This window comes from Meleagris gallopavo, chromosome 21, assembly GCF_000146605.3.
Source record: "Meleagris gallopavo isolate NT-WF06-2002-E0010 breed Aviagen turkey brand Nicholas breeding stock chromosome 21, Turkey_5.1, whole genome shotgun sequence".
NCBI lineage: Eukaryota > Metazoa > Chordata > Aves > Galliformes > Phasianidae > Meleagris > Meleagris gallopavo.
The window spans coordinates 917990-933441 of NC_015031.2; the positions used below are offsets into that span (position 1 = coordinate 917990).

At 37.9% G+C, this 15452-nt stretch overlaps 1 protein-coding gene and 1 long non-coding RNA gene across 2 annotated transcripts; one reads left to right on the forward strand and one right to left on the reverse strand.

Moving 5' to 3' along the window:
* Window positions 1-231: 231 nt before the first annotated feature.
* On the forward strand, window positions 232-13170 carry NIPSNAP2 (nipsnap homolog 2). Its single transcript, XM_010721742.3, has 9 exons — window positions 232-2728; window positions 2807-2852; window positions 5615-5709; window positions 7710-7780; window positions 8148-8288; window positions 8711-8742; window positions 9983-10077; window positions 11105-11188; window positions 11974-13170. The coding sequence occupies exons 1-9, from the start codon at window positions 2569-2571 to the stop codon at window positions 12036-12038; spliced, it is 789 nt and encodes a 262-aa protein (XP_010720044.1). The 5' UTR covers window positions 232-2568; the 3' UTR covers window positions 12039-13170.
* Window positions 10101-11098, reverse strand: LOC109370621. The gene is made up of 2 exons (XR_002120897.1): window positions 10908-11098; window positions 10101-10153 (listed from the first exon to the last, which is right to left on the reverse strand). It is a non-coding gene; the product is annotated as an uncharacterized LOC109370621 (long non-coding RNA).
* Window positions 13171-15452: the final 2282 nt, after the last annotated feature.

Sequence of the window (15452 nt, forward strand, 5' to 3'; positions counted from 1 at the left end):
TTCATGGCGCCGCCCCGCGGTGCGCGGCAGGCGTCGTCAGTGAGCGCTGCGGGCTGAGGCGGAGCGCGGTGCTGCCTCACGGTTGGAACGGGCGGCGGTGCCCGCGGGATCAGCGCTTACGGCAGCTTTCTGAAGCGGGTGCTCGCTTTGGATGTGCACGGGTTGAACTTCTCGAGGTTCGCATCGGCTTTGACATCTGTATAGAGCACAAGTTAAAAACTGTCTGTTACAGACGAGTTGTTTCTCTTTCTCTTCCAGGCAGAGATTGATTACTACAGAATCTAAATATTTGACCTGATACCTCCCGCTCTACCCAGTTTATACTGTATGCTAACGCAGAAGTTAAGGCAGATGGAAATGTCCTCAGCAGCAGCACTGTTAATTTAACACGACCAAGCTATTCGTTGTTCTCCTCTTGTGGTCAATCTTTGTAGCAAGAAATCTGAGCCTTTAGATAACATTTGTAGGATAAGCATTTGCTAGCAAAGTTAAGCAGTGCCTTAAAAGGTTGCATGAAAACTCTTTAATGAGCATTATTCCCAGAAAATAAAAAGTTGTGAAGTGTGATGGTAATTCCCTATAGTGCATACATGTTCATTCTGTGCATTTACTTATAATTTCATTAGCGGTATTCAGGTAATTTGGATCCAGTGTTTTACTTGGAACAGATTTTATCATGCTGTGGAGCATAATGTTATTTAAAAGTGGATCTTTTGGGTGGTGAATTAGTTTTGAAGCTTATAACAAGTTTGTCATTTAGTCCCTGGCTCTTCTCGAGGTAACCATGGGCACAAGTGGCCCAAGCAGGCGAGCTGGCAGTCAGCTCAGAGCATCTTGCTTTTGGATGTCCAGATGGACACCAGTAGTGTATCTCAGGGGATATGGTGGTGAAAATTAAGGCTGTAGCATCTCAGATGAGACACACTGAATGTCTGTTTTAATCAACTTCATGTGTTACCCTTCTTTATTGTAAGTAAAGTGAACATTTAGATGGCTAGTTGTGATTTATTAGTCATTGTTGATAAGGAACTTTACAAGTCCTGAGTAAAAGATTGCATAAACATCTGAAGTACTTATTTAATTCCTCACAGAATAATGCTCTGAATATTAGTTTGCTAATCGCATTTAGTAATTAGAGAAGAACATGTCAGTAGTGTACTGATCTCTCTGTAGATGAAAGAACAAGCACTGCAGGGCTGAAATGGAGTCCTACCTCCTGGAGCCCAGTTTTGTGTCCAGTGAGTGATGGTGCTTACTGTACAGGAGCTGTAAAAGAGCATGCCTGTATTGGGTGGGCTCTCCAGCATGGCCTCAGCCGAGGCATGGTACCTTCCTGTGGCACCTGGTGCAGGTATAAAACACAGCTTTGCTGTGCCTCTGTCCTCCCTCATTTGAGATCAGTGAAACCTCTTCTCCTGCACCACCCTCCTCTAGCAACAGCTGTATGGAATGCCCCTTTGAATGCTTGTACTCAGGAATGACTGCACAGGAATGTGCTTGTATGATTTTCTAGGGTCAAATAAAGCACCGTCTTCAATAAATAAAACAAAATACTTACCAATTACTTCTTAGCATTGAAGATTGTCTTGGCTGTGGTTATTTTGGTACTTACTGATTCTTTGCTATATAATACTTCTCAGTTCATCCATTCTGCTTCCACAGGGTATCCCAGTTCATTAGTTTTTGAATGTTGATTGTTCAGGAGTGCTGCTGGTGTGAATTACTTTTGTGCAATACAGACAATTGTGTTCTTTGAGATTTTTTTCCACCAAAAGAAGTTGATATTTTCTTCTCCTATTTTTTTTTTCTTTGAGGAATTGTCAGAAAGTTTTGATACTGGAAGAGCGATTTGTATCTGAAGATCGAAACCTGTCATCTGGATCTCATAGTCAGGGATGCACAGGGTATAAAGTTGACTTCTGAGATAGAAAATGGTTTAAATTTCCACCTGTGCTGCCACTTTCTTAGTATTTCAGAGAAATAGTTCAGTGTTTCAGCAGAAACTGTATCAAAAAGGGGTGAACTGAAGGAAGTGCTTCTTTTGAGAAAGAAGAAAGAGTGTTCAAGATTGGGGGCACAAAGATTCAGTTAAATACAGTAGATGTGTCATTTAACTTTTCCTTTCCAGAACTGTATTTAAGCAAACATAGGAACATATGACACTTACTTTCCTATTTACACTGTACAAATCTTTCCTTATGCCACTTCTTGCTCTTTTTCGCTCCTGTCTGTATACATCAAGACAGACCTTGGGTAAATATGCTTCATTAAAAAATATATAAAAAGACAACAAAAGCAGCCACCTACCCATTTCTTACCCATTTGCTTGCAAAGAATGAGAGTAGAGTGTGCATGGTTAAGTGTTCAGCTCTGTATCACATAAAATGGTTGTGAGGAGGTGATTCCCAGTGTGAAAAGAGCTGCCTTTACCTTGCTGCCAAGTGGCTCAGTGGAAAGATTGAGGAACAGAGCTGGATGTAACTGTTTTAATTTTGTTTGTATTATACTTGATTGTGCCCGTCTTCCCTGCATTATGGGCATTTTCAAGACGTGCTCAGTGACAGTGTAATGTACTTGTTGATGTGTAGGGGGATGGTATCTTCAGCTAGCAGACCTCGTGAAGACAGTTGGTTAAAATCGCTATTTGTTCGCAAAGTCGATCCAAGGAAAGATGCTCACTCCAACCTTCTAGCCAAAAGAGAGACCAGCAGTCTGTATAAACTACAGAGTGAGTGATATTCTTATGTTTAACGTTACCATTTCTCTGTTCCATTCCTGCATTTCTCATCTAATGTTGTTGTTTCAGTTCACAATGTAAAACCAGAATGCCTAGAGGCCTACAACAAGCTTTGGTAAGTGTGCATGTTATGTTTTCACATCTTAGACATGTTGATTTGACCACAAGCATTCTAAAAATTGGCAAATGCAATAAATATTTGTGGGGAGGTGGACAAATCCAGCTTTTGCTTTCAGGGTATGATGGTAAATAGATGTTGTTATTCTTGGAGAAAGATGGCAAAAGGTACTTGACTCAGATCACCCCTTACTTTCCATTTTGGTAGTGTCATTTCCTAATCTGCAGTTCAGGATGATGCCTTTTGTGCAAACACAGGTGAATTTTTTGGAATAGCTTCCTGCCCACCCTTAGCTTTACAATAGCAATTAGATCCTTATATGCTAGTATGCCCCCCAAACTCCAGCTGCCATGTAGGAACTTGCTGGGAGGTGTTATTGTCTTCATATAGGAAGGAAAGAGAGAGATCACTGGTAAGTAAAGCTGCATGCCAGTGTTAAAGTATGGTTAGGAGGAGATTTTGAAAATGCAGGATTTGATTTTTCCTCAGTCCATCTGTCTTCCTTCTACAAAGTTACATTACTGAGATCTACTTTAAAGAGCTAAACAAGTCTTTGGATAGGCTCTGTGTGTTGGGGTGATAACCTCCAGAGAGAGCAGTGGCTCTTATTATCCAAAAAGTCACAGCTTTCTAAAATGCATGATGAGTAGCATTCAAAATTTACTAATTTAAGAACCAAATTAAAGAAGTGTTAGCCCTGCCCTGTATACACGATGACTCCATTGGAGGCAGAACAGTTGCGTTTTTAAGGAACTGAATGTATAATTTGGAAATGTAGTAGAGCTCTCATGGGTTTGGGTTTCCCACTGTCCTTGATCATGTTGTCAGTGAAATAAAACATTCTCAGTACAGTGGTACCAGTTTTTTAGCAGTGTTGTATTGACTGGAACACGAGTTGGGCTGGAGAGTAAGGAAGTTCACACCTCTCATTTATGTCCTCAACTCTTAGAAGTTCTTTGTCCAACATTGTCTAATTTAGCCATATTAAGCTTTGAAATGGGTCTAGATAACCCAAGCCTGTTTTCCTTACTGTACAGTTGGACAAATCCAGTAGAATAATTTTATAACAGAAGGTATTTTTAACCTTTTTGTCTAAAAAATACATAAACAGAGAGGCATGACTAGCATTCAGCCATTTTTTTGTTTAAAAGCTTAATATAAACATGTCCAGTTATATGAGAACCACTTCTCTGTGTATCTCATGAGCTATCTAGATGTAGCATGAAAGCAGAGGCTTTTATTTTCAAAGAAAGAAATGATAACAAAGAATGAAACTGCTGATAGCAGCCAGATGAAGTATGTGGGGTTAGATGTCTTCTTTCCAAACTAAGGATAGTTGAAGTATTCAAGGGAAGGAGGAAACTTGAGATTAAGAAGTGGAGGTGCTTCTGAACTTCCCTCCTTCCTCCCCCTAAATCAAGCATGAACAAGTAAATTCCTTATAAAGATTAGTCAGCATGTGTTCATAGAGGGAGAACATAACAAAGGCAATTAGGAGAACACTTCATGAATCACTGTGGTTAAGGATCCCCTTCTGAAGAAGTAGTAAGTTATTTTTAAAAGGAAAGAGATGGTTTTCAAGTCTACGAATGACAACATACCGTGTCTTTTTTAAATATAATTTGGAAAAATATCTTTAATGATTATTGTAGTAATAATTTAACGTTCCTGCTTAAAGCTGCCTCTCTAGGATCTTGTTACGCTTTGCAAAACCAAACTGATAGTGACTGAAAACATCATTGGAAAGTTTTCTATTGTATAATTTCCACTGTAATGAGAAGTATTGAAATATAAATTGGTAATGAAGTTCGTTGTGGGTCATCAAGAAAGTCAGTGGTAGAACTGAGAGGAAAACTTGCATATTCTGACTGTCTGTCAGGACAAGACCAGCCTACTTCCTATTATTTGATACCTTGCAGAAATACTGCCTGTTTGCTGCAGAGTAAGAGTAGTAATTACTCAGGGGAAAATATTAAAAGGCAAAGTTCAACCAGCCCAATAGATATTCGTCAGTATTCAGTGCAGTGAAAGCTGACTTAACCAAGTTAGCTATCAGGAAAACTTAATTTCCCAATGTTAATGTAAGTCACCCTTTAAAGTTTGAAAAAGCACTGCCGTTACTGGAAATAGTTAAACAGAAATTTGGTGTTAGTCATGTTTTCATGGCAGTTTCATCACGTGCTTCAATGATAAGTTGCCTCAAACTAGATCTGCTTTCTGAAGCCGTGGAGAAAGCAGTAAGGCAGCGTAGTATTGAGCAGAGTCTTCATTTGATCAATTGAAACACTTGTTTTTATTAATTTTATTAATTAATTTTTATTAATAACATTGTTGCTGGTAAAGAAGAAGGACTGTCCTTTTCTACTGTTGTGTATTGTGTCGATAAAGAAAACGTTTTCCTAAAGCAGATCACCCGTGTAGCTAGGCTGTGCTTTCTGTGAGACATCCTGATGTTTATTTTCCTAATGTGTTGGATAACCCAGGTGTTACCACATAATTCATTGCATCCAGAGTGTTCTACCATGGTGTGCATTTGTCATACAGTGTAAGAAATAGTAGCACTCACCTTATTTTTGTGTAGAGCTGTAGCTATCTTTCCCCTCGCAAAGCAGATTCTTGTATTTCAGCTTTCTCTTCTGAAACGTAGAGCTTGTGAATTTTCGTACCATAATGATAAACGTGTGGTGATTTGTTATACATATCAACTGTAGCCTCCCTGAAGGAAATGCAACATAGTGTCTGTATTCCTTGTTTTCAAGTCAAGAGGTGCTGCCAAAGATTCATGAAGAAAAACACTACCCATGTGCACTGGTGGGGACTTGGAACACGTGGTACGGAGAGCAAGATCAGGCTGGTAGGAGATAGAAGTACAACAGAATGTAAAACCATACAAGTGAAACGTGTGCTTGGCAGGTTTCTTCTCTTTAAATCATCTCTGTTGATAGTAAACCTTTAGCAACGTATACAGTGAGGATGTGTGTGCATCAGTTATCAGTAGTCGTATTAACATTTGCAGTGCTTGCTTTTTGTCTTGTTGAGTTTGACAGTGAAGCTTTTAATTCCTAAAGCTTGTCCTCTCGTTAATACTTTCCTGTTTTCCAGGTGGTAGATTAACAACTGGAGAAACCCTGGTCAAATTTGCTCCTGTAATATTTTGCAGGCACGGATTTTGAATACTTAAGCCAAAAGAGACAGAGTTGTATTGGCTTATAAGCCAAAAAAATAAAAAAGCTTTACTCAGACTTTCATACTGCAACTGCTATATGATAATGAAATGCAAATCATAATGCCATCTGAAAAAAGGATTGCATTGTAAACTCACAATAATCTAAATCTTTACTGGGGGTTTTCTGTTCATGTTCTTATAAGGATACCACCTAACAATGCAGATTGAAAATACATTGAACTAGAAAGCACTGAAGAGCTGCTACAGAGGTAACTGCAAAGAGACTTGTGCAGAAAGAAAACCTGAACAATTTCCTGGGCTCTGGGGAAAGAAAAGAATGGGAAACCACGTACAGTGTGGTGTTCCAATGCTTGTTTTGTGGTAGAAGCTCTGTGGTTAGAGCTGTGCTAGTGTCAGTGTCACTGCTTTGTTATCCAAGAGGCTCTGTGCACAGCAGGGTGGTTGGAACTAGATGATCTTCCAACCCAAGCTGTTCTGTGTTTCAGTGTTTCAATACACCCAGTAATTTTTCCTGCATTCACAGCATATTGGAATATTGACACTGCACAAATGTGAGGAAATGACTGTAGATAAACCAAACAATATCTGCGAAAGAATTCTTAAAAGTTGAAGGGAAAGTGGGCAATAATTGAAATGAGAATGCTTAACCAAATCTCATTCATTGTTTTTGTAATGTATTAACACAGACTATATCTGTAATTGCATCCACAGCTTGGCTTGAAAATGTTATTGCAACAGTTCTGGCAGTATAATAAAGCAGATTATGGGGTTTTTTTTCTTGTTCAGTACTTGTACTCAGGCTGTGTTAATACTGTCTGGATATATCAAATTTGCCCTGGGGATTAGGCAATAGAAGCAGGCATACTGGATGAATCTGCTGTCATAGTGAAGTGCTTTAAACGTTAGTTTCGAGTTCGCTCTCCTGGAAAAGGCTCAGGACTTCTGGATAGAAGAGCAAATTGCTTTTCTGACTCTCTGAGTTGAATTATTGTTGCCTTGCTTTATTAAGTGCTTGTAAATAAATCTAGTTAGGATTTATTAGAGCCTCATTAAGGAGAGAATACTTTGAAAAGACTGTCAAATGCAAATACCTATTCTGAAATTTTTATGTTTTAATGGGAAAAATCCTAACAAAAATGTAACAATTGTAGCACATTTAGATAAATTCTGGTATGCTTTTTTAATTTAACATTTACCACAAAAATAACACTTGCATCATTTTTTTGGTGTCCTGCTGAAAGTTTTTTATGCTCTTTTTGCTTGAGTAACTTGCTGAACTAAAAAGTCTACTACTCACTTGCTCTTAGATGAAAGAGTTTTAAAAGATCTTTGTGAATTAAGTCAACCCCTTCAATTGAGTCTCATTTTAAATTACAGTCATGTAAAGTCGTCACACTTTACTAGCATGGCAACAAAACCTCCTCTTAGAAATCTTCCTCTTCAGATTAAACTGTACAATTTTTAAAGAACACTTTCCAGAAAGCAGATGATTCTGTTGAAGTGTTCAAATGTGCAGTGCTTTCTTTAATGAAAATCTTGTTTAAACCCATTACATGACTTGTATTATTGTATAATTCTGCTCTGAAAAGCATTTTGTACTGTGATATTCCATAAGTTTTACTGTTTGCACACAACGTCCATGAAAATACTTCCTTTTTCTGTTTCAGTTCATCTATGGAGGTATGAGGGAGGCTACCCAGCTCTCAATGAGGTCATGAGTAAACTCCGTCAAAACAAGGTAAAACTCTTGGATTTTGCTACAGGTGGTTACAGAAAAGAACATAGAACAGAGCAAAGCAGTGCACGTTTGGACACCTGCTTTTACTTATCACCTTCTGTGCAAGCTTAGTAACAGATTGACAGAGATCCAGATTCAGAAATACTGAGTCTTAATGTTAGAGATTCTCAGATGCTCTTTTAAAATGCCAGCTGAAGTTTTCAAAGATGCCAGGGGAATTTGGATGCCTTTGCAGTTTAAAGGATTTTGGTGTCCAAAACCTCGGTATAGTATTGAAAAATCTAAACCACTGTAGGGGATATACTGTGGGGTTTTTTTGTTGTTGAAACATAATATACAGTGTGACAATGACCACATTGTTTTTAAGGAGTTCACAGAGTTTCGCAAAGAAAGAGGTAACATGCTTCTGTCTCGCAAGAATCAATTACTGTTGGAATTCAGCTTCTGGAATGAACCTGTTCCCAGAGAGGGGCCGAATATTTATGAATTGAGATCCTATCAACTTAGAGTAAGTTTCAGGTTTTTTTATTTTTTTTAAGCTATATGATGTCATAAAATGTTCAAAGAGTGTTTATACAATGCGGATGGAAAACAGACCTTGTCTTAAAAACCTGGTTCTTATCAAAGCTGATGGCTGAGTCATTGTTGCTCTCAAAGTGTGGGGTCCAAAGTGAAGGCAGGCTCCAACGAGATACTAATGTCTCCTGTGAAGGGCTGGAAATTCTGTGTTTTAATTTGAGGGAAACTTCTGGAAAATGACTAAGAACTAATATAGTATGTAAATTGAGTAGTTATAGATGATTATAATATGCTTATCACTTGGAGGAAGCGGTTTTATTATTAGTGTTTTCCATATATAAATGTGAGTACCATCAAAATACTGCAGTTTTCTTTAAACTACAATCTTAACAGTCTGTTTTGTTCTTGTAGCCTGGAACTATGATTGAGTGGGGAAATTACTGGTAAGTACTACCTTAGCACTTTTGTTTTTGTCTTTGAGAGATGTGTGTTTAAAAGTTATGAAGTGGAAGTGACAGAACGGTACTGAAGCATTTCAGGCACCCAGTTAATGGTCTGCTTCTGTTCTCAGGCAACTTGTAAAATAGTTCTTTGACCCTCAGTTTATCCTTTGAGGAAAGGAAAAGGAATTCTTTATGCAAACAGCACTGTGGGCTGAGTGGTTTGATTTTCTTTTACGTAAGCCTTTTAGTTTGATACCATATAGTAGAAATAAGAAATAATTTATTTTGAGTAGAAAGCACTGCTCGTTGAAGGATGCTTTTAACGTCTTAAGAGTGTGTTCTTCTTCCACATCTTCAGCACCAGTAGAAGTTGACTTATTTTTCTTTCAGGTATTCTAAGTCTTGACCCTTTCAATCTTTAACAGCTAAGTTGCTTCTGGAAAACCTATTGAGCAGCACATTTGTATGCTAGCATATAGGTTAAAAACATTTGAGACAGTGTCCTCTTGAGTGTATGCTTCTAATTTTGACTTATTCAATAGTAAGTTTCTTTCAGTTCATACTCAGTAAGTTCGTGCAGTTCTTGTGATTGATAGTTAACTAACTTGGAGTATTTTCAATTATTTTGACAAAGGTGAGGACTTGGATTTTTAGTTTAGCCATTGTCATTGGTATAATTCATTTTATTACAGTTCTTTTCCATTAAATTGAATTTCAAATTTTTACATAATAGGCATATCTACAATAGTACCAATCTGTTTTAGAAGGTGAAACAGATTTATAATTTGAAAAGATATTGATCTTGTTCACACAACAAATCACGAACTGTCACAAAACAGAGATCTACGTGAGAAAAAAAACTGTATTCTGCAACCAGAAAATCTGTGGTGAACGGGTGTGACAAAGGCAAGGTGACGGAAGCCCAAGATTCTAGTTTGAGAGCTGAATACTGTTCAAGCAGTTATCATTTTAATGGATCTAATCTTGAAGACAGTAATTAATGCACAGTCTGGTGAAACCACAGGCCTCAAATTTTAACACGTTCTAACAAGATGTAGGCATCTTTTAACTACTTAGTGCTAGAAATCAGCAGGCTTAGGTTTTTTTCCTCATTTTTAATTGAGAAAGTATACAATAAATGCTGTTTAACGTTTGGGATTCTGTTCACATCTGCTTTCTTTTCAATTATCATTCATTTGCTACCAGGTCTGTTGTTCTTAAAGACTCCTCTCTTCTGCAGGGCCCGTGCAATTCGTTTCCGACAAGATAATAACGAAGCAGTTGGAGGATTTTTCTCACAAATTGGACAGCTGTATATGGTTCATCACCTTTGGGGTAAACTTGTTTATTTTAACTGGTTTTTTTCTCACTCAGTCAGCCTCTAACAGACTTTGCCCAGGGCACAAGGTTGCTACAAAAGTCAGAGGAATGTCTTAACGAGTTTTTTCTTTTACATCAGCTATATTGATTTTCTGTATTTTTGCATAGACAACTCTATTTTTGAAAGAAACAAGCAGAACTGAACATTTTATGCTTTGTCTTGTTTCTGTCAAGTTTCTTAACGGCTTTTCTTATCTACTTGTTTGCTTTCAATAATATAAGCATGACAGCTCAGATCCTGCCCTCTCTTTTTTCCATCTCCATTTATGCTGAAGTCAGATTTTTACAGCTTAGTTTGAAGCATCACACACACCACACTTAAAAGAAGGGTAGTCGAGCAGTGATTCACATTATAGCAGTACAACGTTGTGGCTTATTCCACTTGTTAATTTCTACTGATGCCTAGGTTCCTTCTACTCTAGGATTATCTTTGTGAAGAAACTCATTGTCTAATGTTTATTTTAGAAAACATGCACTATTAACTTCAGATCTTGACAATTCAGAATATTGTATGTCAGCTTTAGAAATGTGATCCCCGCCGCCCTTGTAGAACTTTGTTGCATCATCTCCCTTATCTATTTTAAGACATTTCTCCCCACCACATTTAGACTTCCTCACGCTGCCCCTGATAGCCTTTATTGCATTTAAAAACTACAGTCAGTACACAGGTCAGTTTTTTGGCCATTTTTTACAGAAATGCTCATGATCAGGGGTGAATGCTTTACAGAACACTGATGACTGTTTACCCACCAGCACCCAAAACACTCCAATCATGCAGTACTTACATAGGGTAGCATTTGCAGAGTACATTTCGCTCTCTTCCCCGGTTCCTTCTATTTGCATTGGTTTGAGTGTTCCTTTTTGTGGAGAACATCTTGATTTGTAGTCTTCTAAGAACACACTAGAATACTTTTAAGGTAGCTGTACACACATGGAGGGAAAAGTTACTTATAAGCTTTGTGCTCGCTATTGTCTCTTCCAGCTTACAAAGATCTCCAGACCAGAGAAGATATAAGGAATGCTGCGTGGCACAAACCTGGCTGGGATGAGCTAGTCTATTACACAGGTAACATATTAACTCCTTTGGAATGCTGGAGGCAGACCTTTCTACAGGCCAGCATTCTTATTCTTCATTACGTTGTTCAGTGATAAAAAGTTTTGCATCTCTGTGTTATGTGTGTGTGTGTGTTCAGTTTTGCTGCTCTAAGGAGGGGCATTTCACTAAGCTGTAAAGGGAGTTTTGCAACTGATTGTACGAACTTCAGAGGCCTTGCATAATTGCTAAAAAAAATTCTATTGTTTACAGTAAATTTTCATTTCAAATGCCTCTACAGGAGAGGAGCAGATTTATGTAAATGCTTAAGTTGTGTCCAATAATCTAGGAAGCCAACAGTAAAATGTATCTGTATATTAAATTATTACCTCTAATATTTCACGTAAGTACTGGAGCCTTGTTAAATACATTCCTTTGAGATGGGAAATTAGACTTTGGAACTGATACCTGGAGATCACTCAGATCAAAGATAGCTTTCATTACAGAACTCAGAGAAGTATGCTAAAAATGTCAGATTTTAGTTCCATGAGCTTTATTTCAAAGAAAACATACCAGAAAAAATGTAAGATATCTTTTGGCTTCAAAGGAGCAGACAAATTACATGAAAAAAATGACAAGTTTCTCAAAATGACTGTGCTTCAGTTATGGAACTGTTGGTGGTTACTGATGATTTGGCATGCACAAGCTGGGGGTAATTTGAAGACAATAGTATCTGTTGGAACTGGGCATGCAGAACTGTTGATGATTTCTGTTATGAAATTAAACCCCATCTCTTTTTTTTTTCTTTTTTTTTTCAGTGCCCCTTATTCAGGAAATGGAGTCCAGAATCATGATACCATTGAAGATTTCTCCACTTCAGTAAAGTCATTGATTTATTTGTGCCTACATAGATAAAGTGACAAGTATTTGTCTTAATTAATTTATGGTATACATTGTATATCATAGTCAAAAATATAAAAGTACTGTATTGAGCTTATAAAGGAGACCTCTTTTCTTCAGAATCTAATGACCTTTTGCTCTTGGGATTGTATCAGGAAAAAAAGAAATACAGGACTGTAGCTAAAAGGTTGGTTAACGCAAAGAAACTCCTCAGGTTAAGTATGGCGTACGGTATTTAATATCAGCTCCTGGATAGAAAATGCCCAGTGTTCACAACAGCAATAGAATGTAGTGTTATAGTTGCTGTGGCCTTTGTGTAGCATTTATAGTGACTGCAGATTGCAAAAACAAATGGGGAAGTCCTGAAATCAGGAGCTTTGAAACCCTCAGGCAGTTCACCTAACTTTGTAGCAGGGCTGAAATCAGTAAAGTAGCTCTAAATTTATGAATAGACGGTTACTAATTGAGGGTAATATTGTCTGTCACGTGATACTTACAGACAGAGTATAGGGCATTCTGTTTCACAAGGACGTTGAAGCTTGTTGAAACCTAACTACACGTTTTTCCAGATATCAACATCTGGAATTAATTTTGTGAAATTAATTTAGAGCCTTTTTTAAAAAGTATGACCGGCTGTTTTCAAAGAGATACTGACATGGCATGATTGTCTGAACATTCTGCAGAGAATCAACTTCAGTGAAATACATTTATCTCTAGGTATAACTCAAAAATCTAGGAAAAGGGGTTTTATTTAATAAGCAGTCATGACTTCAGACATATGCTTGATCAGGTGTTTCACTAACTGTACAGTAGGTACTTAAGAATTAATGTGTGAAACTGACGCATGTTGAGTCAATAGGATTGGCATAGAGCAGTGTACCATTATGTCCAGTTCTATTTTGATTTCACTTTTAGACTAGAAAATATCAACACTTTTAGTGTCTGTGATGATGTGAACATCCTGTAAGTGGAAATAATGTTCTTTCTTCAAAGTGGCTACAAGAATCAGTGTAACACAGAGAATGTACAAATCAGTTACTGAATGTCCAATTTGTGCATTTCAGTGAGTTTCAGGAAAAACATCAGTCAATAAAAATCCTTTTAATTTTCACATATTACTGGCACCATATACGTATTGCACCATCTGTCTTTTCTCTCATCTTGCAGTGTTTCTGATGAACAGTTCCAATAATTGCATAGAACACATTTCAGCTTAGTGAGTCAGTGTCACTTCCAGTGTCACTTCCCTGTGTCAGGGACAGCATTTCTCAGTATTCGGCTCTCTTTCTCCAACATTAATTTACAATATTGCCATTATATGCCCTTTTCTTAAATGTTTTAAGTGCTATGGTGATAAATACAAAATATTTCTCCTTTTCATTTTCTCTGTAAGTTATGCTTACTTTTTCAGTTCTAATTTCTTCCTTTTTCTCACGTAAAACACACAACACTCTTACCTTCTTCTTGGACAGAATCAACATTTGATCTGATTATGTTTGGTTTTATATTTGCTTTCTGTGTATGTTGTCTGCTGATCATGGGATTTTACTGAGTAAACTTCTCTACTGTATTAGCTTAAAGTTCTCAGCTTGGTGTGGTTAGTGTGCCACATACATCACTTCAGCTGAGTTATGTGATCAGTGCTATCATTTGGGTCACTTGGGACTTTTCCAGACTTCTGGAGCTACTTTTAGCTACTAAAAACAAACAAACGAAAAAAACAAAAAAACCATCAGTTTGCAGTCCTTGTTATTTCTCCCAATATCCTCTCTTTTCTTCGTGTTCCTAGAGGGTTCTCCAGGTAATCTAACCCTCATAACCAGCCATCTTGGTGACAGAAAAAGGATTTATTTTTTACATTTATACATTTTTGGAGTGAAAGGATTTTGTGGATTCTGTTGCAATCCACATTTCTCACCTTCAGCCAGGACTACTGTTATTTTAAGGCCCATTAAATTTTGTATGAGTCAAATATGTAGGGAATAACAGGAGTTCTGCATATGGCACAAGCCTCCTGAGTCTTTGTGTTACCTAAGATGACAATTCTTGGTAGCGTTACAACGCATTACAAATGAGCACGTTGTCGTCCCGTGCTACAAACTCATGCTCTGTCCATCACTGGAGAGGCACAACTTCCTGCTACTTTAGTTATGGATAACTATGTGAGATAAACTCACAAACCTTAACATGCTAAATAATAATGACAGTCTTTCCGTACTTACCGTTGCCTGAGCCTTTTTTGAAGTTGACTTTCTCCTGTTGTGAACATTATTGTGATTTTTTCCTCTTACTGTCATGGCCCACTTTGCTTTCTTCCTTTGGTTCACAGAATATCAGCGTTTCTTAGAGAGTAGAATTCAGAACTGAAGTCACTTTCCAGTGGTTGGAAAGCAGGGAATAATGCCTGTGAGAGTTTCTGGTAATTGCTAATTTCTGATCCAGTCATAGCACTGTCATGAAGACACAAACTGAAGTTTTAGTGGTCCTGTAGTCTTCCTAGAAAGATAACAAATTGTTCTTCTTAAAAAGTCCTCTCGTGGAAATTGAAGGTATAACTAAAAGCAATTCTGTCTCACGAATAATCACATAGAAATAAAACGTTTTATATGAAGCAATATACTTCCCCATAGCTCTTAGTCAGGAGACCTACTTGAAGACAGAATGGTTATCTGCCTCATAACCTATACTACTCTCCAGCTCTACTGTGATGGGTTATGTTCAAATTGTGATGTTGAAAGTAGCCTCACGCTACTTTATTCTCTCTTAGTTTTGTTTTAGTTTTCCAGTATTTTACAAACAAAAGCTGCTCACTAAACCAATCCTTCTGCTGCCTCCTGCTCTAGGAGGTAGGGCCTGCTGCTGGCCCACTGGAGGGGGTGTTACTTTTTTCTAAACAGTCCGACCTAAAGAGCTCTTGTGAAATCATTGGCGTAATGCTGTGTTTCCATAGCAGTCACACTGGCAGGAGGTACTGTTGTGAATGTTAACATCTCTGTGGCACAAAGCCCCACGTACCGCCGTCTGCTGACTGTGGCGTTAGTGGAATTAGGTACACTTGAAGCATGTCATAATGTTTGTAGGATCGGGGCCTGTAACTGTAGCCAAGTAGCTAGGTGTTTTTAATTCAGTAGAAAACTGCAACAAACAGAAGCGCTTCTTTGCTTTGTAACTGTACAATTGTACAGAAATGAGCTGAATAAGAGCAGAAGGAGTTTACACTTGTTGTACCCGTGCATTCTTGCCTAAACAAAGGCAGGATTGTACATGGGCTGCCCTTGGAGCTGGCTGAGATTCTTCACAGGAAGAATTCAAAAGAGATCATGTTTAATACTCCCAGAGGAGTTCTGATGAGCAGCCTGCCAGTTATTGGCTGTCTTGTCTTTTGTGGAGATGTTTA